General features: G+C 51.6%; 1 protein-coding gene across 3 annotated transcripts in view; it reads left to right on the top strand.

Annotated features, from left to right (window-relative positions):
• Nacc2 (NACC family member 2) overlaps positions 1–26,391 on the top strand; it is a 67,022-nt gene that overhangs the window by 29,464 nt on the left and 11,167 nt on the right. Inside the window, exons 2-3 of one of the 3 annotated variants that reach the window (XM_006233679.5) lie at positions 2,011–2,415; positions 3,698–4,634. The exons of 1 other annotated variant lie outside the window; for it this stretch is intronic. In XM_006233679.5, the coding sequence (XP_006233741.1) occupies positions 3,758–4,634 (877 nt within the window). In that variant the 5' untranslated portion in view covers positions 2,011–2,415; positions 3,698–3,757. The remainder of the gene's footprint in view (positions 1–2,010; positions 2,416–3,697; positions 4,635–26,391) is intronic. One more of the 3 variants, NM_001100533.1, reaches the window with a different exon arrangement.

Below are 26,391 nucleotides of genomic sequence, written 5' to 3'. Positions count from 1 at the left end.
GCCTTGCCAGCACAGGTGGCCTGAGGACAAGGTAGCAAATGAGCCAGTTGTCCTCAGTCCCTGGGGACCTGGTCAGGCCTCGTCACCTTCTGGGAGTATAATGGCCCCTTCTCTGCAGGCCCTGGGCTGGCCCGGGTCCTGGGCGCCAGCCCCTGAGGCATGCACATAAATGCCTCACCTGCTCAGGTCAAAGCAAATCAGAGACATCAGCCTACAGGGTAGCAGGGCCAAGCTGCAAGCTTTATGGGTTTCTGTCTTGATTTGTGCTCTGTAACTTCCCCAGGGTCCACCCTGACCCCACTACATGACTGACTGGGGAGATAGGTCATAGGAAATGGCTGGTGCTGACAGTTCTGAGAGTTTAACTTGGTCCACAAGCCAGGGCCCCTCTGTTGGAAGGGGCTGGTCCCATGGCTTTACTCTAGCCTCTGACTCTGTACCTGGTTACTGATCCGCTTAGCCCTGAGAATTAGGACCCTTCTGGAGCTGGGACAGCTTTGCTGGCTTCCGTCCGCTGGCCAGGCTTCCGGAGAGCCTGTTTGGTTGGGGTTGCCTGTGGCAGAAGCTGTGGCTCTCTGAGCAGAAAGCATCTCTGTGGTGGGTGCTGTCCATTAGGGAATGGGGCCTCTTCATGTGTCTCTCTCTAGCCAGGCTCAGCTGTTAGGCAGCAGCACATACAGCCCTGAGCACACCTAGTCTTGCCCAAGGTGGGCTTGTGAGGCCTACCTGTAAGATTTCTGGAAAGAAGCAGCCACTAAGGGGTGGGAAGGTAGAGGACTGTTCTGGGTAGGGTATGGCCCAGAGGTGATTCTGCCAAGCCCTGGGTCTCCTGGCCTTGTGGAGACCCTCCCTTCAGCGGGACCAAACACTAGTTTGTAGTTTTCAGGTCCCAGAGCAACTCTCTCGGCCAGCCACCCTGAGGGTTCTCATCACCTCCTTTAAAGAGGCAAAGAGGACAAAGGCTTGGAGGGCGCTGCAGGCTGGGCTTGCTGGCAGCTTCCACTCCAGGACTCCCTTCCCTTCATCCCTCTTCAGGGGCTTCTTGTCTGGAGCTCAGGGTGTGTAAGTAAGGAGGTGCCAGATGGCTCTTTTTTGTTGTTCTCTTGGTGTCTTAGAGGGTACACTGGGAAGGAAGGGCCATTAATACTACCACTCTCTCTGAGCCTGTGTCACCTTGATACCACCATTGCCAGCCTCGACCCTTTCCTGTCTTGCAGGTAGGATATGTTCTTTCTGGAAGCACTGTTAGTGACAGTGAGAGAAACTGAGGCAGGCTGTCCAGTAGCTCTCCCTAAAGCCCTTGTAATTAAGCAAATGCTGTAAGCCCCGAAGGAGACCTACCCTTTCTTTCCCCAAGCAGGACATGACTGGCCCCTCCCAGAAAAAGATCCCATAAAGGTCATGGGAGACACCTTACTAAGCTGCACAGCTAGCTGGTCTTTATTCGCAAGTGTTTCAGGGAGCTGAAGGAGCAGGCACCCTTAATCTTACAGGGGTCTGCTGGGCCATAAAGTTCCTCCTTTCTTAAAGAGCCAGTCAGATATGAGGAGATGAGAGTGAGGTAGGGTTCTACTGTTAGGGAGCCTGTGGCCCAGCAGAGTGCTTGGCTCTGAGGCCCTGGGGAAAAGTGGGGGAGAGAGCTCCGGGGTCCTAATCTCTTCCCAGTCTGTGCCTCTTTAGGACCCCTTTGGCATTCTCCTTCCAGCTCCTCACTCCCCATCTCCTGGTTGTGCTTGCACCCCATCCCCATTCCCTGCCCTGCCTCCTGCCCAGTCTCTTGCTACCCAGGAAGAGTTAAAAGTTCCGATGCTCTGCCAGCTCTGCAGACTGTTTGGAATAGTTTAAATGCTTTGACACTGGGTCTGTACAGGATGGCAGGGAGGCAGTTTACTGGGTAATTCATATGCAAAACTGCACTATAAATTTCCAAGCTGTCTCAGTTGCCGTGGCACCACGAAGCATTTCTCCACGTACAGTACAGTATTTCTGCCATCTTTGTTTGCATTGCAGTGAGTCATCAAAAGTCTGTCTTGCACCAACACCCGGAGCCGTGCATTCCTCTGGCACCAACGCGCCACTGTTTTTAAAGCTGGGGCTGGGAGCTGGCATTTACTTCAGCTCCCAAATCAAAGGCGGCTATTCATTCCCGAGAGCTGCCTGGATGTTCGTCTGCATCCGGCTGCTTCATTGAGATGCTGCGCGCTGCCCGGGAGAGCCGGCCTGGGTGCAGCTGAGCTGCGGCCGCCGAGCCCAGCGCCCAGCTCTCTGCCACCCCCACCCCTCCTGCAGGGCTCCTCACGCCCTCCCCACCTCAGGGTTCCTTGCTGCATTCCCCGAGCAGCTGGCGGGCCGGTGTACGGGAGCCTGCTGCCAGGCTGAGTGGGCAGTGTCTGCCGCCGGCCACAGCCGCTAAAGGTAGGTCTTTCCTCTCCGGCTTGTGCCTGCCGGCCAGCCCAGCAACTTCTCTGTAGCGGGGGCACTGCGGGACACCCCGGCGCTGCGCCCACCTGCCCAACTCCTGGCGCAGGGTGGCTCCGCCCTCCTCTACAGCCACCCGGCGCCTCTGCGGCCGCCCGCACTTTCCTCCCGCGGGACACAGCGGCCCTTTGTGCGGCTCTGCAGAGTTGGGCCAGGGCCTGCGCCTTCTCCGGTCACCCCCCTCCGCCCCCCGCCACCGGCAGAGTCCTGTGCTGATAAACAGTGGCGGCCTGCCCTCTACCCCTGCCCCCTGGCGGGCTTCGTCCTAAGACCCTTCTGCTTACCTGGGCTGGGACCAAGCCAGCTGGGATTGGCCGGTTTTGGAAGTGGGGCGGAGGGAGGGCGCACAGGCGGGAGGCTGCTCTGCGACAAGCACCAACTCCTTTTGCATCCCTGAGGGTGCTCAGGACCAGGGTCCGGGTTTAGGGCGCCGCCGGGAGCTGCCAGGAAGTACAGAGTGTACCCAGAGTCCTTCCACCCGGCAAGTAGAGGTCTGTCCCCAAGGAAAGAGCAGAGGAGGGAGCCCACTGAGTTCTCCCTTAGTCCACCTTCCTTGTTCCTCCTCATCTGACAGAGGAAGCTTGAAGCTGAGTAAGGGCTATGAGAGGGGACAGCTGCTCTGCAGTTCCTCAGAGTGCCCTCCGCAGGCTGCTCAGCGGGCAAAGAAGAAAAACAGACCTGAAACTGAAAAGCCCTCCCTGCTCTGGGACATCCTTCTCGGGGAAGGCTGCACAGTGAGGGGCTTTTGGGCTAAGGGAACTTTTTCCCTCTAGAGGAGGAGTCCCTGAGATTACTCCTGCCTGGGCTCAGCCTCTACACCTCCCACCCCAATCAGTGGGTGACTTCTCTGTCCAATTCACTCCTGTCTTGTTTTCTGGAGGGTTCAAGCCTCTGTCCTGTGTCCTCTGTACGGATGTGGAGAACAAAGCCCTACCCTCAGAATTGTTGGGAGTAGTCCATGGGTTCTGTGGACCGAGTAGGTGACAGGGGTTCTCATGCCCGGCTAGGGTTAGGATCACTCTGCCCTACCTCCAAACCAGGATCCGAATCCGGAGACACCTCCCTACCCCAAGTCCTTCTGGGAGGAATGTTCTAGCTAAGGAGAGTGTCTTAAGCAGGGTACTGCCCTTCCCTTCCCTTGTCCGAGGCTGGGAGCAGGTTGCTAGACAGGGGTGAGGTGGCATCTGGCATTTAATTGACCACAGTGTTCCCCCAACAGATGTGCCTCATCCAGGCTGCCCCACGTTGAGTCTAAGACCCACCCACCACAGCACCCACCATGTCTCAGATGCTGCACATCGAGATCCCCAACTTTGGGAACACAGTGCTCGGCTGCCTCAATGAACAGCGCCTGTTAGGCCTCTACTGTGATGTGTCCATCGTGGTCAAAGGCCAGGCCTTCAAGGCCCACCGTGCAGTCCTGGCCGCCAGCAGCCTGTATTTCCGAGACCTCTTCAGTGGTAATAGCAAGAGTGCGTTTGAGCTGCCGGGCACGGTGCCGCCCGCCTGCTTCCAGCAGATTCTGTCCTTCTGCTACACAGGTAAGCTTACCATGGCGGCCAGTGAGCAGCTCGTGGTCATGTACACAGCCGGCTTCCTGCAGATCCAGCATATCGTGGAGCGGGGCACAGATCTCATGTTCAAAGTGAGCTCACCCCATTGTGACTCGCAGACCGCCATGATCGAAGATGCCAGCTCAGAGCCCCAAAGTCCCTGCAACCAACTGCAACCGGCCACTGCTGCCTATGCCACCTCTCCTTCTGTGCCCATCCCGCTTCTGACCCGTGTAAAGCACGAAGCTATGGAGATGCCACCGGCCACTGGCCCAGGCCTGGCTTCCAAACGCCCACTGGATACGGGCCCTCGAGATGGTGTGGCGGTAGCTACAGGTGCTGCAGGGACACCCGGCACAGCCCCTCTGAAGCTGCCTCGAGTCTCCTACTATGGTGTTCCGAGCCTGGCCACTCTCATCCCCAGCATCCAGCAGGTACCCTATCCCCAGGGGGAGCGGACCAGTCCTGGGGCCAGCAGCCTGCCCACCACTGACAGCCCCACCTCCTACCACAACGAGGATGAGGATGACGATGAAGCCTACGATACCATGGTGGAGGAGCAGTATGGCCAGATGTACATTAAAGCCACAGGAAACTATGCAGGTAACACACGGCAGGGCTTGGCACACGCCAGCCTTGCAGACAGCATTCAGAGAACATGTGCAGAGTGGGACTTTATGATGATTGCAGCCTGGTGTGGAAGGTCAGTCACTGTGCTGCAGGCAAGGCGTGTGGTCTGGAGGAGTTGGGCAGGAGCCCAGACCCTGCGAGTGGGGTCCGACACTAGTCTGTCAGAGTTGTAACAGGATGGTGCAGAGTTTCTGCCTGACAGCGAACAAATGAAGAAGCTGGGGGCTCTAGTGGCCCAGGAGGCCCTTTAGCGTTTAATGACTCTTACACTTTTGTATAAGTATTTCCGAATGGGGCTCAGGGCCTCCTGGGTCTGGGTAGATAGCTTCTGTTTCCTTTTCATGAGGAGAACTGGAGCTGGTTTTCTCCTGATAGCAAGATACAGTGCTAGCCGCTACATTGGGCAGGGTGAGCAGACCCACTACAGTGAACCCATCAGGGTATATGGCCTACTCCTGCTGACCACCAGTTAAGAGGCCAGGGAAGGACCCAAGACCCCTTTGTTCCTGGGACCCCAAGGCTTGGAGGTTTCTGTAATACAGAGCCTATTAATAGTGTCCTTTCCTACTATGTTGATGGCTGTGCACAGCTCTGATACGGGGTTGGGGCAGAGTCCGTGTGAGCTGAGGGCAGGGGATGGTCGCCGGAATTCCACAGAGCCAGGAAGGGATCCAATCTCTACTCATCCCTCAAGACCATCCTTGCACATCCCCTACGCCCCCAGTGCCCTTGGCTCTGGCTCCCTGGGTGGAAGAGTGGGAGCAGGGCAATGTGTACCCAGTACTATGTGTGTTGAACTTGCCCGCTCACTGTCGGTGCTTGGGTAGTCTGTCTCCCTAGCCTTGCCGACACAGGGACAGCCCAGCTGCTTCAACAGGTTTCCTGAGGAGCCCGTCCGAGCCAGTGGCTTCGGAAGGTTTTGCAGGGTTGGCATGTATAGGGTGGGAACAGGAGGCCAGGCAGCTCTCACCCACTCTTGGTCAGGCTAGTTGAGTACTTCAGCTCTCTTGGTTCATAGATGGTTCTGAGTTTTAGGGGCTGTGGGACAGGGACCTTTCCAGGGGTGTTCTGTGGAGCCTTGGGTGTCAGGAGGGAATCCGGTTTGACCCATTTTGTGGTGGTGAGGTGTACTGGAGCACGGACAGGCTGTGGGGCTGGCCCTGCTCTGTTGGCCCCTGTGCACAGTCTAGCTTTACTTGTCTTTCTCTTCAGCACGCCTGTAAGTGGGGCAGAGAAGGGGGTGCACAATTTCTTGGTTAAAATCTAGGTTATTTGGTGGCGACGCTGGCTGTGCTTGGGATGGGAGTCATGGGATGAGCAGGTAGAGGGATGGCCCTGACCCTGGAGCTGCAGGCTCCCTGTGTCTGGCTTTGACTGGGGGGATAGCCTAACACCTACCACCTGGGCAGGTGGCCCATTGCTCAGACAAGATGTCTAAGTCTGAACCGATGGACTCTGGATCATTCTCAGGTGCCTCCCTCTGGCTTCAGTTTCCCACCCCGAGTGCCACTCAGGGACTGACTGTCTGCTGTGTGTCCTGAGGTGTAATGGTGGCTAGGATCCCCCTCACCTGTAGGAACTGTTTCCAGGGTGCTTTGCTGTACCTCTCTGAAAGCAGGCGTGCTGATCTGCCCTGTAATTCTAGCACTCGGGAGGTGAAGGCCGAAGGTTCAGAACTTCAAGGTCATTGGCTACATAGGGAATTGGAGGCCAGCCTGGGACACACTAGACCCCATCTTAACCTCCTCCCTAAATAATGCGGCACCCTTGTAACCCAGCCCTCTGTGTCTCGAGCCATTTTAGTCCCCTCCCTCTGGCTGCTGCTCTGAGCTTAGATGTCAGGCATTGCTGTTAGAAGCAAGGCCCTTGAGCTCTGTGGCGGGACACAGCCCCGCCTTCCGGAGGCTTGACCAGCTCAGTTTACACAACAGGATGCCCATCTCCACTTCCTGCCCACCCCATCTATCTCAGCCTACACCGGGTAGCCCTTCTAGTGCCCAAGACTCTGCAGCACGGTAACAGGCAGAGATGGGCTCCTACCCTGAGGTGCTGCCAACCTGGGAACTACATGTTGTCATAGAGAACTCTGAGGGAGGACAGGCAGGTGTCCAGCGTCACTCCCTTTGGGCTGCTGGTGAGCCCTCTCCAGGAGTGAAGCACACACATACATATTCTGGAGCCACTGTTCCCCAAGCCAGAGAGATTGTCAGTGTCCAACACTTCAAGAGCAGGAGGATGGTGCCCCAGTCCTGGATCCCAAGCCTCTTCCCCTCTCCTCCCTTACCCCGACCCCATCCTTCACTGGCCCAGGAAGCTTATCTGAGCTCTCAGAGCTCCTGGCTGGGTTGTGTTGTGTCCACACAGCTAGCACTCAGGAGCCGGGAGCTGCCTTGGTCCCAGCAGCAGGCCCAGTGGTGTAGTGTAGGATCTGGGCTACAGAGACCAAGGACCTCTCTCTGGTTCTGTTCCCCAGGCAAATCTGGCCTCCCAGTCCCTTAGAGGCAGACACGTTGCTGCTTCACTTTCTGGGGATCATGAGTAGTTACTGAGCTGTGGTTGGTGTCAAGGGAGGTCATGCCACCTTAAGTAGGTTCCTCTGGTAGGACAGGCTGGGGCTTAGGTTGTAAACCCAAAAGGGCATGGAAGTGACCAATACCAGGAGGCCTCCCTGTCCTGTCCCACAAGAACCTGACCCAGGCCATGGAGCTCACCGTGTTCTGCCTTTCCCGATGCTTCAGCGTTGATGGCAAGCCCAGCTCTTCTTTCCCCGGGAAGACCCTTAGTTGTTCTGTCAGCTCCCACCCCCTGTACGTCTGAGTTAACCCTGCCTGCTTTATGCCATCTCCCCTCTAAGGTACCCACTACTGGGTTCTGCCCATTCTCCTGACTCTGTTCTTTGAGACAGGAGAACTGGTATCCATTTCTGCGGGCCACCGTGTGAGGGCTGCCCAAATTTAGGGGAAGTGGGGTTACTCCCAGAGCACTCACCCGCTATCTCCACTTGACGTGGATGTATGCCATTTGGGAGTTGTACCAGCACATAGTGGCATGACTGACTGTCCTGACTCCACCTTCCAAAAGAGATCCCCAAGGTGGTCCTTGGTGTTTGCAAGGGGGAGGGGTAGAAGATTGCTACTGTAGTTGTGTGGGGCACTGAGTCCTGTGTGGGGCACTGAGACCTGTGTGGTCATTTGGTCCTTCAGCCATGCCATACCTGAGCTCACTGGGCTGCCTAGGCTTGCCCAGAGCCAGTGTAGCCAGGGAGGCTCCTGTCTGGGTGGCTAGTCCTGCTCCCAGCCTCCCGGTTTTCCTAGCACAGTGCAGTTTATGGTAAGACTCTCCTGTATGGCTGGCATGGTGCTCCTTAGAGGGTATTCCTGCCACATCTCCCCATGAGTAGAGAGAGGGGCTGGATTAGGGCGCCGAGTCTGTAGGATAATCCCCTCCCCCAGCACCCCAGTCATGTGCCACTCTTAGCCTGGGCAGGGGACATATAGTCAGAACCCAGCTTGTCTCATAGAGCGGCCCAACAGGAGTGTTTTTTACCCCTGGTTTTTACCCCTGTGTAGACCCCGAGAAGAAGTCAGTGTTGGTGGGGCGCTGCTGGCTGCTGCAGTCGGACCTTCTTCCTTCTAAAGGGCAATGTGTTGCAGTCGGGACTAACGGGAAGGCAGTGCTGGCCTCGTAGGTTATACAAGCCCTGGCCTTGGTTCCCAGTTTACTCTTGAACCCTAAGATTTCCACTCCAGGCAGTGGCTGGCCTAGGCTTCTGGCCTAGGGGGCTATAGATGTAAACCACCGTGTTCATCATCTTAAGCCAGGCTTTTATTTTCATTTTTATTATTTTAATTGTTAAAAAACGACGTGCATCCATCTGTGTGTTTTTCTGTGTGGGTCTGTGCACATTAGCCCAAAGAGGCCAGAGGCATCCAGTCAGTATCCAGCGCACGCCCGTGTGTGTGTGTGTGTGTGTGTGTGTATGTGTGTGTGTGCGTGCACATGTGTGTGCATGTGTGTGTATGTGTGAGTGTGTGTGCGTGTATGCACATGTGTGTATGTGTGTGCACGTGTGTGCATGTGTGTGTATGTGTGTGTGCACGAGTGTGTATGTGTGAGTGTGTGTGCGTGTGTGCACGTGTGTGTACATGTGTGTATGTGTGTGCACGTGTGTGCATGTGTGTGTATGTGTGTGTGCACGAGTGTGTGTGCACGAGTGTGTGTATGTGTGAGTGTGTGTGCACATGTGTGTGCACGTGTGTATGTGTGAGTGTGTGTGCGTGTGTGCACGTGTGTGTATGTGTGTGCACGTGTGTGTATCGTGAGTGTGTATGCGAGTGTGCACGTGTGTGTATGTGTGAGTGTGTGCGTGTGTGCACGTGTGTGTACATGTGTGTGTGCACGTGTGTGTATTGTGAGTGTGTATGCGAGTGTGCACGTGTGTGTATGAACCACCTGCGTACCTAGTACCCACAGAAATCAGAACAGAGCACTGGATCCCCTGGAGGTAGAGGTAAAGATGGTTGTGAGCCACCATGTGGACTTGGACCTGGGATCTTAACTGCAGAGCCATCTCTCAGCCTCTCATCCAGTTTTTTTTGTTTGTTTGTTTGTTTTGTTTTTTTTTATTTTAAAGAGTGCTGAAGAGTTCCTGCTCTAATTTATAAACAAGTTCTTTTTGGATATACGTATAAAAATGCTTTCTCTAGCTCATTCAGTGTCTCTGCTATCATGGTGTATATTGCAAAGACAAAGAGTAAAATGTTTTGTTGAATACCAATGTTTGACTTGTTTTTGAGACAGGGCCTCTCAGTCCACGGTTGGCCTTGGGTTTATTGTAGTCTTGCCTCAGCCTCCCCTGTGCTAGGGTTTCAGGCCCGAGTCGGGCTTGATGAGATTCTGTCTGCCTGACGCAGAGCTTGGTATGAATTTATTCTTCATATTCAGATCACCGGTCCCCCTTGGGGGAGGCCTGAGGGAAGAGTTTGTTTTTTTGGTGTGGATGTTTGGAATTGTACTGAATTCACACCTGAGAGGGGGCCTGTTCAGGAGTTCTGTTTCTGTCAAATTCCCCACTGGCCGAGTAACTGTACTTTTAAATAAGTCACCACCTCAGGGGTGTGAAGCCCTTTCTTTTTCCAATTCAAACATGTTTTTGCCACCCTAACCATTATTGGTGTCCGTAGGACTCAGCCATAGAGCACAGTGGGCAGGGCCAATCTCTGAGCCACTGGAGCTCCTTCCAGCGTGGCTTCTGCTCACCGTGCCACGCACGTGGCAGTTCTACTGAGGTGGAACCAGTGGACTGTATCCATTGCTCCTGAGAGCATTGCAGCTCAGTGGTTTGGGATCATTCCCAATCAGGTAGCCATCACCCCGTCAACTTCAGAATGTGGTTCTCGCTGCCCACCAGGCCTCGCCAGCCCTGGCAGCTCCCGCCCAGTCTAGTGTCCAGACTTCAGTGACCAGCATTTGACAGTAAGAATCATTATTACCAAAGAACGGATAGATGCTTTATTTTTTTCTTGCCGAGTAAGATTCTGAGGCGGTGTCACCCTTTCTCTGGAAGTCCGGAGCTCACGGGTGCTTGGTGCCAGCTCACAGAGGCTGTGAGCAGGAAGTGTGTCTGCCCGCCCAAGCAGGCTCTTGTCCTCCTGTGTTCGGCACAGACCTAGGGGTTGGTTCGAGTCACTGTTTTCGTGTTATACTGCTTGTGATCTTATTTTCATTACTATGCAGTCTTGTTTGTTGGCTCGAACCTACCACCTTGTGCTTCAAGTCCTGGGCCCTCCAGAGTTCTCTGGAATGTTGCTTCCCCCTGCCTGCCATATGGGAGCAGCATTTCACTGCCTCCTTCCAACTTCGGGGATCATCCCACCTTCCCTCAGCCCCAGACAGGGTTTTCTATTAGTAGCCGTTCTTATCTTGAACTGTCCCTGATTTGTTGTGACATGACTGCACCTTCCAAGTGCCATTGTTTGCAGTTCTCTAGAGAAAGCTCGTGCGTTCACGAAAGATCTGTGTCCTTGTGTTTTCATCTGTTTGTCCATTAGGCCGAGTGTCTGATTGTCTGAGACAGAGTCTCCTTTTGTAGCCCTGCCTAGCCTGTAACTCACGATGTAGACCAGGCTGGCCTCATACTCACAAAGATCCCACTGCTGGAGCTAAAGAAGTGTCACCTGCCTGATTCAGCAGCAGGGAAATGCTGGCCCTGTGTTTCTTACCCCCACTGCTTTTTAGTTTTGTTCTTTTTTGTTTGTTTTTTGTTTCCTTGTATTTTTTTTATTGAGATATGGGGACTTACTTGTGTAGCTCTGGCTATCCTAGAATTCCCCAAATAAACCAGGCAGGCTATGAAGTCACAGAGCTCCTCCTACATGTGCTTCCTGAGTGCTGGATCACCACACCAGCCATATTGATTTACTTTATTTGTGTGTGTGTGTGTGTGTGTGTGTGTGTGTGTGTGTGTGTGTGTGTGTTCGTTTCCTGTTCTCGCACATCCGCAAGAGCATGCACGCGCATACCCACAAGCATGGATCTGAGTGCACTGAGCTGTCGTGTCCCCTGGAGCTGGAGTTAGAGGTGGCCGTGATCCTGTAAGTGATGTGGGTGCTGGGAACTAGACTCAGGTACTCTGAAAGAGAATAAGCACTCTTGACCACGAAGACGTCCCTCCAGCCTCCTCCTCTGTTGTTTTGAGAAAGTTTTTATCAGTTTGGCGATATTTCCTGCTTAAAGTCTGGATGGGAGTGTGTCACTCGAGCCTCCTGTTTGTTGCTCTTAATTGTGGGAAGACTTTAAATTCTCGGTTTATTTTAACTGCCAATATTACTACCAATTACAATTTCCTTTAATTCCCTTAGATGTGGCACCATCGAGATCCCCCCCTCTCATTTTGCTTCTGTCATGGTAATTTGTGTACTTCATGGAACTTACCATCTCTGAAGTCTAATTTGATGGTAATAGGCCCAATGCAGCCCCTCCCTCTCCTCCCCAAGGCCTCAGTCACTCAGGGAAGGCAGTGCTCCCCCACCACAGCTCCAGCTGTCTGAACGGTAGCAGCCTGATGGCCCCTCACCCACGTCAACGCTCCCATCTGAAGCGCACTTCTGTACATGGCGGCTGGCTGACCCAGCCTTCTGTGGCTGAAGTACGGGCCCCAGCCCACCGTCATGCTGCAGCCGCTAGGTCTTGTTTCTTGTGCTCCTTGCTTTTCCCCCCTTAGCTGGACGGTTCTTGCTGCTGTTGGCTCAGCGTGTGTGTGCAGCTCCAGGCTGGCATCTGTGTGCTCTGCCCTTCTGCACACTCCCGTCCTCCCTGCATCCTCCACGTGCTGCTGTGGTCGCAGCCTTTCTCTCCTTTCTCTGAGCAGTAAGTCATGAGATAGGCTATTATTTTTACCTTAAATGGCTGGTTATCATTTGTCCTCCCCCTCTTTGCTAACTTTTGGCGTTTGCATGAGTAAGAGCTACTTCTTGGGATACAGCTCTCTAAAGATAAGCCGATATCAGGAGTCCAGGAAACCCATCCACAGTGGAAACTCGCAGTGGAGATGCAGCCTGATACCCCTTCTCCACCAGCCCCCTCAAGGGCATCTCTTTCCTTTCGTCTCTTGGCAACCGTGGCCTGTTTTGTGTCATATAAATGGGGATCCTAAGCAGCCTGTGCCTTTAGAGCCTCACACAGCTGAGGCTCAGTCAAGTGGTGTCTCTTGCGGTTCAGCTTGTGCCGTTAGAACCGTGCGTAGTCGAGGTTCAGTCACGTGCTGCGTGTTAGACGTTTGTTCTTTTTATGGCCAAGCCAATCACCTCCCATTGCACTAGACCCTCATTGGTGAGTACACTGCTCGGTAAATGGCATCTCAGTTTTGGGCAAGTGGATATCGGCGTGTTTGCCCAGGTGTTTCCTCTTATCCTCGTCCTTGGGCTGTAACACCACTTCCCTTCTGCTGGAGAATTGCTCTCGATGGTTCTCAGAGTTCAGCCAGTGATGAGTCCTGGAAAATCAGAAAATTACCCGTAGCCTGCTTCTTCAAAGCTTCTACCTTGCTGAGCATAGCAGTGCATGCATTTAATCCCAGCACTTGGGGGCGACGGTAGGAGGATCTCTGTGAGTTTGAGGCTAGCCAGGTCTACATAGTGAGTTCCAGAATAGGCAGGGCTCTGTACAGAGACCCTGTCAATAAAGAGATAAATAAGAAAAGTAAGAATTATATGCCACCCATTTATAGTCTTCAGATGTGTTTTCTATGTGTAGCTGTCGTGCCTTTGCTTTTGAAAGCTGCTTTCGCTGGAGGTGTATGCCAGCCTGGCTGTACCTGGCTTTGGTACTTCTTGTCTTGTACAGTGTGGTAAGTCTTAGCCATGCTGCCCGCTCCTCTCTCTTGGCCGCTGTCCGCTTCTCGAATGCACTCCAGTGCACTGCGCTGGTCCCACAGTCTCTGCTTGTTTATTTATGAACTCTTTGGATTTTTTTTCCTTCTCTAGCCTTTAGGTAAGCTAACTTACTCATGCCCCCGGAGTCCCTTCTGCAGCTCCATCTTGTCTTCTGTTTCTAGTGCTGGTCATGCTTATCGTGGGCAGTTAAACCCGTGTCTGAGAGTGTCAGCATCCTGCCGCTCCTGGGTCAGCTCTCAGTAGTTGATTTTTCTTCTTTCTGTGCTTCTCCACATCTTTTACTTGGGAAGTAGATTCTGGCGTTGCCAGTGCAGAGTGTCTGCTGTCTGCTGAGTCTCTCCAGGGCTGTCATTTTTCCCACACTCAGGCATCCTCCTTAGACATATTTAAATGTTTTGTCCCACTTTTTGTTGTTGTACAGAGCATCATCCTGGGACTCACTATGTAGCTCAGGCTAGCCCCAAACTTTCTATGCAGGCGAGCGTCCAGCCTTCACCTCCTAAGTGCTTGGAATTGCAGGCATGCACCACCATCCCAGCTCTTCAGACACATGTTACAAATCTCTGCTCTTCAAGTTCTCCCTCCTCCTTTTTCTCACTCTCTTTTCTTCTTCGTTTCCAGTGTTGGGATCTCACACATGCTAAGCAAGCACTTTTCCATCGAGGTGTACTCAAAGTTAGTTAATTTCAAAATCACAGCTTCTACACACTATTTGAAGAGCTCTCTCCCATCCTCTCATGATTGTAAAGAATGAAACCACTTTAATTTGAAGTCATTTTAAACTCACCTAAAAGTTGCTAAGCAGAGTTCAAAGCTGCATCCCTAGTGTGTCTCGTGGTCTCGGCCACGGCTTGCCACGTATGTAGCTTGTCCTTTTAGCTTCACCTGTAGTTTCCCAAAGCTGCGGATGCCATGCCTCACACCCCACATGCTCTTACAGTCACCACATCCACCCAGTGTTCCAGCCCCCAGCTCTGATCTGATCTGCAGCCCTCCGACATTCTCATTTCCAGTTACTCATGGCGGGTACTTTCGTCCAGGCTTCACTGTCTGCCGAGCTCGGTTCCTTTGGTAGAGCATCCTCCAGAAGGGTCCCTGCTCTGGGTGCCTGCCTTCACTTCTGTTGTAGTGAGACAAGGATTCCAGTACATATTTGGCTCAGTACAGGTGCCGCTGCCAAGGGTGGGTTTGGAGCTGCTCTCTGGCGAGCCCCCCCACCCCCCCCCCCGTGAGGTCACCGCCCCCGGCCCGCCCCCGCCCCGCCCCCTCCGTGAGGTCACCGCCCCCTTGAGGGCATGGCCGTCCTGTGTAGGCTCCTCCCTCTCTGTGGCAGTGCTGGAGATGGATGCCTCTCAGTGTTGCAGGAGTGCCCCGTCATCCATCGTCCCACCGACATTGCCCGCTGATTTATTCTCATCCTTCAGCTGTTGCTGTGATGCATTTACCTTGTTTTTTAAAGAGCTTTCCCCTACTGGCTTAATCAGCAAAAGCAATCCAGGTTCCCCCACCCTTCCTGTTGGCTACTCCTGAATAAGTTTTTTTTTTTTTTTTTTTTTTTTTTTTTTTTTTTTTTTGGTTCTTTTTTTCGGAGCTGGGGACCGAACCCAGGGCCTTGCGCTTCCTAGGTAAGCGCTCTACCACTGAGCTAAATCCCCAGCCCGAATAAGTTGTTTTTAATTTTCAGTGGGGACCTCCTGTCTATTTTAGTTTTCCTTTCCTCTCCCCTCTTCCCTTCCTCTTTTCTTCTCTACCCTCTCCCTTCCCCCAGTCTTTCCTTCTTGTAACAGGTGGTATGCCACTGAGCCGTGCTCAGGGATGTTTAGGGAAGCTGATCTCAGGGCTGGGTTTATTTATTACTGAATCCTCCCCACCCCCCCCCTCTCTCTCTCTTTCTCTCTCGGCAGGGTCTCACCATGTACCATGTAGCCTTGAGAGCAATCAGAGCAGCCTGGGAATATAGTGAGACCCTGGTGGAGGGGTCGGAGAAGAACCACCAAATGGCGAATTGGAGCAGTTGTCTCCAACACTGACCGTCTGTCATGTCCTCATCTGATGATGATATCTGCTCACTCGCTCCCTCTCCCTACCCCCTTCTCCTGGAACTCATTCTGTAGATCAGGATGGCCTCAATTTTACAGAAATCTACCTGCCTCTGCCTCCTGAGTCCTGGGATTTAAAGGTCAACAAGCCTGGTCACCAAGTTACTCCCCCAACCCCCACCCCTTGGAGACAGGGTTTCTCTGTAGCCCTGGCTGTCCTCAGATCACTATGGCTGGCCTGGAACCTAGAGCTCCACCTGCCTCTCCCCCTCATCCCTGATACCCCACCACCACCACCACATGCTGGGATTAAAGGTTCTCCCTACCACACTGCCTGGCTTCCAGTTACCTCTTAAAGGTATGCTCCTCTCTGAGAATGGCCTGGCCGCAGGTTCTGGGATCATACTCCCTGCCACTTTGGCACTTTTTATTTTTATTGAAAGGGACATCTTACACGCCACCCCATACCAGCGCCCTTAGTTCAGGCCTCGCTGTCCTGTTGACTTGTTAATTCGGAGCCTGGGAGGGGCTTCTTTTCTCTGCCTTGGAACTGTTCAGATTTTTTATTCCCGCCATCCTTGACCTTGGCCTGACCTTGGACTCATTTTCAGTTATTGTTGAGAATCAGGGTACCCACTCCTTCTTACAAGTGTAACCAGACATGGCATGGACTCTGAGATTCAGCCATGGCCACCTGATGTCCCAGATTTTCTCACCGTACTCCGAAATCTTTCATTACATTTATTCCTGGAAATCCATTTCTCATTTTAATTCCGTGTTTAAATTTCTTTCTGGTAGTTGCGTGCTGCTCTTGATAACATGTAGAAACAAACTGGTTGACGGGGTTTCTGCCTTATCTAATGATTTACCTGCCGTGTCTTCTGAGATGTCTGTGTACACAATGGTACACTCTGCTAGCAGTGACTCATCCCTCCTTCCTCCTTCCTTCCAGCCCACCTCCACTCAACTTGATTTGTTTATATATTTATTTTCGTTTGATACAGGGTTTGTCTCTGCAGCCCTGGCTGTCCTGAAACTCTTTTTGTAGACCAGGCTGGCCTTGAACTCAGATCTGCCTGCAGCTGTGTCCCCGGTGCTAGGACTAAATGTGGGCACCATCACAGTGAGCTTCTTTTATTTTTTTATTTTTTTTTTTTTTTGTTTTTTTTTTTTTTTCTCGGAGCTGGGGACCGAACCCAGCTTTTATTTTTTTTTAAATTGGATATTTTATGTCTTTATATTACAAATGTTTTCCCCTTTGCCCCCCCCCCCCTTCTATGAGGATGCTCCCCCTCCCATCCACCAACTCCCACCTCACCGCCCTGCATTCCCCTATACTGGGGAACCGAGCCTTCACAGGACCAGATTTAGTTTAGTTGTATCAGGCTAGCCTTGACTCTGTGACTCTTCTGTCTCAGCCTCCCAGATATGGTAATTACAGGCTTAAGATACTACTTTTAGCTTGTTCTTTTCTCTTTGTCTCTTTTCTTTTTTTTTTTTTTTCCGGGAGCTGGGGACCGAACCCAGGGCCTTGCGCTTCCTAGGTAAGCGCTCTACCACTGAGCTAAATCCCCAGCCCCTCTTTGTCTCTTTTCTTCCTTTTTTTTTTTTTTTTTTTTTTTTTTTTTTTTTTTTTTTGCAACAGTGTAGCCTTGGACCAAATGTAGCAGAGGCTGACCTTGAACTGCTGATCTTCCCGCAGCCACCAACTGCTGGTATTTCAGGCTCCTCACATGGGATTTATTTATGTGGGCAGAGCTTGAGCTTAGGGCTCTGTACATGCTAACTACATTCTACCGAGTGAATGGCAGCTCCTGTCCAGCCCTGGACCTCATTTCCAAGGTTAACCTTCCAGGTCCTTTTCTTGCCTTGTGGCATTAGCTAAGATTTCTTGTGTGCTTTTTATTCCCCAATTCAGGAAAAGCTTTTGGTCCCACAGTCTGCAGTGCTGCTCTAGGCCTGCTCTGATGTGGTTTTTGTTGTTGTTTTGTTTTTGTTTGTTTCTTTTTATCAAACTAAGGATATCGCCCCACCCCCACCTAGTAATAGCCACACACCACTTGCATTAGTTACCACTTGCATTAGTTAGTTTTCTGTAGCTCTGATGAACATGCCATGACCAAGGTAGCTTTCAGAACAGTTTGTTTGGAGTTACAGTTCCAGAGGGAGACTCCATATTAGCAGAGGTGAGAGTGGGCAAGGCAGCAGGCCCCTGGGACGGAAGCAGAGTTCACATCTTCAACCACAAGCATGAGGAAGCTGAGAGACCAAGCTGGAAGTGGGAGAAAGCTATAGGCCCTGCAAGCCTGCAAGCCTGCATCCGGTGATACCTGCATGCGGTGGTGGAGGCCCTCCATCAGGACCACCAGAGTCGCCAATAGAAGCCTGAAGTGCTCATCCACTTGAGCTTAATGCTGGGCTGCACTGGGCAAACCGAAGGCAGAGAGCATGTCCTGTGGGTAGCTTCTGTGGATGAGACATGAGTTTCCTGTTGTGCTTTGTAAATGTTATTTCCCTTTGGGGGTTGGTTTCTGAATTTTGAGACGGATCTCACTGTTGTCCCTGGCTGTCTTGGAGGAGTTTGGCTATTTAAGCCAGGCTGGCCTTGAACTCAGATCTGCCTACCCCTAATGCCCCCAATGCTGAGGGTAGCATATGCCACCATACCTGGCCTTGTGCTGTTTATTTTAAAAGAACTTGGTATTCTAGGATAAAGCCATCCTAGCTGAGATCTAGCTTGCTAGTTTCGTCTTTCAGAAGGGGCCTCAGGCATGAGAACTCAGTGGGATGCTCATGGCTGGCAGTTGCTAGAGCCAAGAAACCAACCTCTGTAGCCAGATCCCCAAGGCTGTGCTAGATGGCTCTGCCTTTGTTGTTTCCAACTCTGGGCCTGCATGGGACACGCCCACAGCCCATGGCTCCTCAGGATCCCAGAATGCGGAGGTCCAAATTCAAGGCCTGGTTCTGTGCCCAGATGGTTGAGTCCAATAGCCTTGCATCCTTCATGGTTTGGATGGGACGTGCTCCCCAGGCCATGTTTTCAATGTTTGGTCCCCAGCTCTTGAGAAATTATGGAAATGGAAGCAAGGGAGTGCCTAGCTAGGGAGCATAAGTCTCATGGAGCTGGGGGTGGCTCAGCAGTTAAAAGCACAGGCTGTTCTTCCAGAGTACCTGAGTTCAATTCTCAGCTGCCACATAGCCAGTCACCACTGTCTGTAACTCCAGTTCAAAGGGACCTGAATTCCTCCTCTGTCTGTTAAGGATGCTGCATACTCATGGTATGTAGATAGATGTCCGTGCATGCTGAGCACTGGTACACATAAAATAGTTTTAAAAAAGAATTCCCAGCCCCCTCCTTTCTCTCGGTTGCCTGTCTACTGTGATGTGAAACCTCCCTCCCTCCATGATGGACTGAGCCCTGTGAACTTGTGAGCTAAAGTAGTGGGTTTTCTCTTGAAAAGTCACGTCAATCATTTTGTTATGACTTAATGAGCACTGAGTGATCTGTGTGGACAAATGCCATCTTTTTTGTTAATACATTTAATAATTAACAAATTAATAATTTATTATTGTCATTACAGTATTCCCTTGGGTTTTTGAGATAGGGTCTCACTATTTAGCCCTAGCTGACCTGAACTTACTACGTAGACCAGGCTGGCCTCGAACTCCCAGAGATTCATCTGCCTCTGCCTCGTAAGGGCTGGGGTTAAATTCACGTGCCACCATGCCTGGCTCAGGTTTTCTCTTACTGAGCTCCTCTGGATCCCTCCCCCTGCATAGCCCACTGTTCTTATATTGGCTTGTGGTTAGTTGCTTGGTTCCTTTGTTTTAGAGAGTATGTTGGGGGACTTGTGCGTGTCCCAGTGTCCCATGGCTCATGTATAGAGATCAGAAGATAACGTCTTGGTTCTCTCCTGGCGATCCAACATGGATTGTCTGGTTTGACAGTGGGCACCTCTATCCACTAAGCTGCCTCAGGTCCTGCTTGCTTGTTTGTTTTTAAGATAGTGTCTCACTGAATAGCTTTGCCTGGTCTGGAACTCGCTCTGTAGCTGAGGTTGGCCTGAAACTCACAAAGTCCATCTGCCTACTGGGATTACAGGGATGTACCATTATGCCTGGCTTACTGCATTACATATGTTTTAGTTTCAGTTTACAAAACCAAAAACTAGGGGCTAAGTGCACTGCCTGGTCTTCCGGAGGACCCAGGTTCAATTCTGCACCCACATAGTAGCGTACAGCCATCAGTAATTCCAGTTCCAGGAGATCCAGGCTTGTACATAGTGTACTGACATGGATGCAAACAAACCACACACGCACACACACACACACACACACACACACTCACACACTCACACACAACAATTCCAGACATTAAACCCCACGGTAAGTAATTCTACTAAAATAAACTCCATACTTAGGCCTGTAAGTCATGCTTCTTTGGGATGGAGCCCAGTGCTCCTTTGAATCCATTCTACCTTGAATGCCAGGTGGGGTTCCACATGTTGCCAGGTCGTTACCACAACATATTTTGGTGTGTCCTATTGTCTCCATAAATAGTTTTCTAATGTACGACACTCTTCCCCTCTGCCCCCATGGCCCTTGGGTTTATGGCATCTGCTTCATTTCCGAGCACCGTCAGAATTGGGCTCATCTTAGCAGACTGGATCCTGTGTGGTCCTGGAGTGGGCTCAGACTCCTCCTCTCTCTAGAGTCTGCGGAGTCTTGCTTGGTGCCCTACTTAGTCCCAAATGTGCCAAGAGGAGGTTGCATGGGCCACCTTATAAGCTGTGCCGAGGTTTCAAGGCAGAGCTGGGAGTTCTTCCAGTTTGGCCTGGTCTCGGGCGGGCACAGAGACAGCCTGTGACTGACTCTCGAATCCCACTGCTGATTGCTGCTGTACTGGGTGCATGCTAATCTCAGGCTTGTTTTCTTATTACGAAGTAAGCCCCATTAAGACTGGCAGTGTTTTCTTACATTAATTTCTCTTGGTCTGATGTTCGTATAGTACCTGGCTCTCTTCTAAGTACAGTGTACCTGGACTTTCTTTTCTGCTTTTTGCTTTATCTTGTGACAGGGTCTCACTGTGTTTCACAGGCAGGTCTGACTGCCTGATATCCTTCCCCTCTATCTCCTGGGTAGCTGGAACCCACAGTGCCCATCACTCCCCCAGCTCCTAGGAGTCATTGGCGTATGTGGCCCACTCTTACTTCCTAAAACAAAAGGTTTGATCCCTACTGTACCCTAAACATTGCTTCACCTTCCTTTCCTTGTCCCTTTTTACATTAAACAAATGTCCTTTCTTCTAGGAATAGGGCTTGTAAGTTTTTACGTTGTTCTTCTAAGGCAGTGGTTCTCAACTCCGAGGTCACAACCCTTTTGGGGTTTGAACGATCCTTTCCCAGGGGTTGCCTATGAACATCTTACACATCAGATGCTCATATTGCAACTCATAACGGTAGTACAATTGGGCTGGAGAGATGGCTCAGTGGTTAAGGGCACTGACCGCTCTTCCAGAGGTCCTGAGTTCAATTCCCAGCAACCACATGGTGGCTCACAGCCATCTGTAATGGGGTCTGATACCCTCTTCTGGTGTATCTGAAGACAGTTACAGTGTATGCATATACATAAAATAAATAAATCTTTAAAAAAAAACAGTAGTACAATTACAGTTAGGAAGTAGCAACGACAATAATTTTGTGGTTGGGGTCACCACAATGTGAGGAACTGTATGAAAGGGTCGCGGAAGGGTGAGGGTACTTGCTCTGAAGGCAAATGGTTTCAGAATCTGTGCAGTGGGACTTTTATAGTCTCTGGGACATTTACTTTGCAGTTGCCAAAGCCCAGGTTCTCCACTATTTGGATTTGCCTTTTTTTTTTTTTTTAAATGAAAAACTTGTAGTGGTATTTTGCCTCCGTGTTTGTCTGTGCACCATGTGTATGCAGTGCCCGCAGAGACCAGAAGAGGGCATTAGATGTCTCTGGAACTGGAGTTAGAGGGGGTTGTGCCCTGCCTTATGGGTGTGGGAATTGAACTGGCACCCTCTGTGTGAGCCACCAGTGCTCTTTACCACGGAGCCAACTCTCCAGCCCTGTCTTCTGCGCTCTGATTTTCTTCTTTGTTTTTCTGCCGACATCTCAGTATTTTACTGGATTATTTTCTAGTTCACAACTCTTAGCTGCTCTGTGGGATTCTTCTCCAAATTGTCCTTCTGAACTCACAGTTGTAGTTACCGCCGCGTTTTATTTCCTTATTGATTCTGGTTTTCTTTGGAACCCCCCCCCCCCCAGTTTTGTTTCCTTTCCACAATCACAGCAGATGTAGGGTAGTTCCTGCTAATGATCGGATTGAATGTCTTTTTTGTAAGTTGCTCTTTTACCATTGGATCTGTGTTTAATGTCCTCGTTGCTGCTTTCTGGTCTTCCTGGCATTGTTCTATTGATGAAGCCTAAGCAGCTGTTCCGACAGGACCTGGTGGCTGGTCCTAGGCTTCAGGGAAGGCCCTGGGTGGGCCAGCATAGGCTCAACCATGGCTGCTGGGAAGCCAGAGCTGCCCCGGCAGACTCAAACCTTGTCTGCCTCCCCGGACAGGAGCCACCAAGCCATGTATCTTGTTTTTGAATCTTGTCCTGCATACTTGCTTTTTAGTATTCTACGAAGACAGCCAGGGCTGGTGTGGAATGGTGCTCAGAATGCCATCCCCAAGTCCTGTGCCTCTCCCCAGTCTCCTGTTACCCAGCCCTTAGTGCCCTATCTTGCCTGTCTTTTGTGTCTTTGGGGTCTTAGCCCCTATCCCTGGCCACTGAGGAACCCTCCAGTTTATTTTATTATATTTTATTATATTTTACTTTATTTTATTTTTAGGCACAGCTCCTACAGTTGTTCTCCACATTGAAGCTCTTGCCCTGGTGACTTCATAACTGCAGCACGGTCTCTGGAGGGTGGATTACTGGTTAGATGTGTTTATGTCTTCATAGCTAGGCACTGGCTTAATTTAGAGACCATTAAAAGGGTGTGCAGTGAACACTGCTCGCTTGCTGGTCTGTTTCCTGTGGCAGCCATAGGTACCATATTTTAGGTGCTTTTCCAAGCCCAAGGTGCGCGCGCGCGCACGTGTGTGTGTGTGTGTGTGTGTGTGTGTGTGTGTGTGTGTGTGTGTGTGTGTGTACATGGATATAGGTGTGAGGTGTTAGTTTAGCCCTGTACTGGCTTGGCCTTTATACACACAGATCTCTTTACTTTGACCTATGCCCTTTGTGTGACTGTGGCCTGTTCTCTGTGCACCACTGGTCAAGGGGGCCACATTCAGTCCTGTGAGGGTTGTACTGTGTGCCTCTTGGATGTCACTGGACAACCTGGAAAGACTCATGGCAGGATGGAGAGCGAGGAAGAGGCTTGGTCAGCATGGTGAGGAGCATTCTGATGGAGCACAGAAAGAGGGGGCAGCCTTGGGGGTGGTAGGAGGATTTAGCTGGATTCAGGTGCCAGAGACTCTTGGGGATAAAACCATTTCACCTGCTAGGCTGGGCAAGCTAGGCTCAGGGAGAGACATTAGCCAGGACCACGAGTGTGAAGGCTGTGCCAGCCAACAAGCCTGGAGGACCGACCAGGCCACCCACAGAAGCCGTAAAGACCATGAAAAGAGAGGGTAGGGGACCACTTAGTTCCAGAAGCTTGGTCACTGGGTCTGACATGGGCCCATGCGTCGGACCCTCCTGGTCCCCATGTGGGTGCCGTTGAGGTGTACCCCTGCTGCCTAAGTCTTCTGTTAACTGAGCATGGTGAATCTAAGACCGCATGGCCCTCTGTTCTATACTGGGAGCCCACATCAGCCATGAATGTGTGCACATCCCCTGGTCCAATATGCACTGTCCTCTCTGGATCTCCCCAGCCAGCTTGTCTTGTGTATATAGTTTGCCACATTTCCTCGACTCTGAGATGGATTTGTTCTACATATTGGCATCTGTGAAATGGGTATATCCAGGTAACGTTTGTAACATGTCCAACCCCTGTCACATAGTCCCTCTTGGCAATTAGAGTCTTGGCTTCCTTTTTGAAGGGCTCTGGAAACTGTGGGAAGGGACACTGCTTCAGAAAGCATCTGTACTGGGTAAGTCCCATGTGTGTTATGCCCTTATAAGATGACAGGCCACTATCTAGCAGGTTGTGCTGAGCCAACCCAGACAGAGCCAACCAAACCACAGAGCCTGCAGTGGGTAAAGACATGGTACCCAGAGGAAAGAGAGCCACACGAGGCATCCTTAACCTTTCAACCTTTAAGTTCCTGAGCCAGGAACTGCTGATGATCCAGGCCTGGCTGGTGTTGGGCAGGAGTCGGGGGCACAGTGCTCTGTGGAAGATCAGGCATGTGAGGGGCCCCCCTTGCCTGGGTACACAAGCAGTATCTCCCACACCCTGCCTTCCTGCCATCAGTTACCGAGGCCTCCCCTGCAGGCTGCCTGCTCTTCATCGCTGTAAATCCGTGGACCCAAGACCGCTGTGTTCAGGTGGCGTCCTTTACGGGAATGACCGTTAGTGCCACGCTGAGGCCTGCAGAGGTGGACCATGTTCGTTTTTCCTGGTCTCCCACTTGGAGCCTCCGTGACACCGGTTTCCCAGGTGGCTCCCAGTGTGAATTCACCAACACCACAAGGATGCCAGGTTCCACCTTTATCAGCACACAGCCTCATGGCTTCAAAGAACGGGATAGGATTCCATTGTGGTTTCAATGTGCATTTCCTGATGGAATGTTAAGCCAGCGCTTTCCCAGTGCAGGTTCTCTTCCATAAATCCTTCTACATGGGGCATGGTTCTGTTTTTAAATGTTTATTTATCCATGTGTGTGGGTGTACATTGGCACACCAGAGGGGATATTGGAATTCATGGGATTATGGTTAGAGCTGTGTGTTATGGTGATAGCCAGTTGTGAACCACCATGTGGGTGCTAGGGACTGAACTCAGGACCTCAGGAAGAACAGCCAGTGCTTTAATCCCTGCGCCATCTCTCCAGGGTTTGTGTTGTTCTCCCTGTGTAGCTCTGGCTGTCCTGGAACCTGTACTCTGTAGACTGTGCGGGCCTTGAACTCAGAAATCCACCTGCCTCTGCCTACTCACACGGCTGTTTGTTTTTGTTTCGAAGTGTTGAAATTTTCTTTCTTCCCTCCTGTCTGTAGCCACCCTGCTTCTTCACACAGGATTTGGTTTTGTTTCGTTTTTTGTTTCCATTCTGCAAACCTCACGTTTCTGCTTCTTTTAAGGATTTGTACAGACTGAGAGCTGCCCTGGCTTGGTTTGGGGTGGCTGTGAGAGGCCTGGGCCTGCTCTGCTGACTGGTTGACTGGCGTGGTCTGTGGGGCTCTGTGATGAGCTGCCTGTCTGACTGCCCCGTGCTCTTGATGACTCAGCTGTATAGGTACAGGGAGTCTTCTGAGGTGTGAGTCAGCCGTTTTCTCTAACCCCGGGCTCCTTTACTCCACTCATAGTTAAGACTAAGGTTTGTTTTCCGATTCTGAATTTCGAGGGGGTGGTGTGTGCATCTAGTCTGCGCAGTAGCTCTGACCTGAGTGGCTCTGCCCACTGGCAGCCGTCTGCATTGGCCTGGTTTCCTGATGGGGTTCCAGCAGTGGGGTTGTCATGCTGCTTCTGAAAGGGAATCCAAGGGCGTTTGTGGATGGGGTAGGAGAGGCTGGGGAGAGGGAAGCTCCTGCTGGTACCCTCCCCAGGGCAGATCCTGTGGGGAGAAAACAGTCAATGGGATCCATCCGCCTTCCATGCCGCCTACTTTCCTCTGCCGCCTTCTGGTGCTGGCAAAGGCACCCAGGGCCTTATCCCAGCTAAACATGCTCCACCACTAAACTACACCCAAAGTACTTTCTTTGCTGCTGCTCCTTTCCTTTTTCACACACGGGACCTCATGAAGTTGACCCTTAATTTGCTATGTAGCTGAGGATGACCTTGAGTTCCTGATGGTCCTGTCTCTGCCAAGTGTCAGGATCACAAGCTCGAGCCACCATGTCCAGCCACTGCCTCCTCCTTTTCAATGTGCTTATAGTACCCTGTGATAATTTGCAGTCATTTTCAGTGGCATCTTTATACTGTTCAGCCATTGCTCTTATCCACAGAACTCTTCCCAAACTGACAGCTTCCCTACACAACATCCACATTTTCTTCTTGATTCTATGGGGTTTGATAACTGACTTAGCCGCCTTCCTGGGTGGCCACGTTAAGGGTCCTGGAATGCTACCCACAGTATCATGTGACCACAGGTATCCAGTTTGCTTCCGTGGTGTAACCCAAGGGAGATAGGTCACCGATCCTGGAGACGCCTGAGTGTCTAGGGACACCTATAGCAGAGCTTTCTGCCAAGACTAGGAAGTGACTCCACTTCAGCCAGTGGTCAGTCAGCTTTTCATAGCTAACCATGTCTCTCGTGCCCTCGCCCTACCGTGCTCGGTCCTAGAAACCAGAGCCTTGTCACCTGGCCTGGGAAATGTGGAAGTGACATTGATACCACTGGGACCAGTCCTGAATGATGGGAGACTTAAGTCTCCTGGTACTGAGACGGGGACACAGGAAACCTCATGTGATCACAGGATCTCCCCTCAGCTCACAGTCCTCTTGGGGGAGGGGGATGGCACAGGGATGACTAGACAAGACTTCCAGCACACCCTGATACTATCAGAACCCACTGAGGTCTGTGTGTGTGTGTGTGTGTGTGTGTGTGTGTGTGTGAGAGAGAGAGAGAGAGAGAGAGAGAGAGAGAGAAAGAGAGAGAGGGAGAGAGAGAGAGAGAGACCGAGACAAAGAGAGAGAGAGAGACAGAGACAGAGAGAGACAGAGACAGAGAGAGACAGAGACAGAGAGAGAGAGACAGAGAGAATGTGTGAATGTCCAGTCTCCTCTGGGAGTAATTCTCTAGAGTCGGATATAACACCACCCTGTAGCCTAGGTGGTGATTGAAGCCACTCAGGCTTGTGATGTGGGGACTTGGGGAAGGGACGGGGCACTCGAAGAGCTCAGAGCACCTTTGCAGATGAGCTAAGACTCAGATCAGTGTATTTTTAGCGGCGGTAGCATGCAGCACTTGGCAGGGCAGAAATAGAAGAGGTTTTTTGGGGCTCTGGGCTGACAGTCTCTGGCTCTTGGGGAGCCAGGCGGGGAGGGGTGTGCATGTGGAGCACAAACAACTTCTGCTGTTGAGAAAAACATCTCGAGAGAGCGCTGGCTGCGGATGGAGAATTATTTCTGTTGGTGAACACTCTTTATGTAAATGCCACGCACAGCGCACAGCGTTGGCG

The sequence above is a fragment of the Rattus norvegicus genome, chromosome 3, assembly GCF_036323735.1.
Source record: "Rattus norvegicus strain BN/NHsdMcwi chromosome 3, GRCr8, whole genome shotgun sequence".
NCBI lineage: Eukaryota > Metazoa > Chordata > Mammalia > Rodentia > Muridae > Rattus > Rattus norvegicus.
The sequence above is the reverse complement of the archived record's forward strand: the minus strand, read 5'-3'. Positions and strand labels throughout refer to the sequence as shown.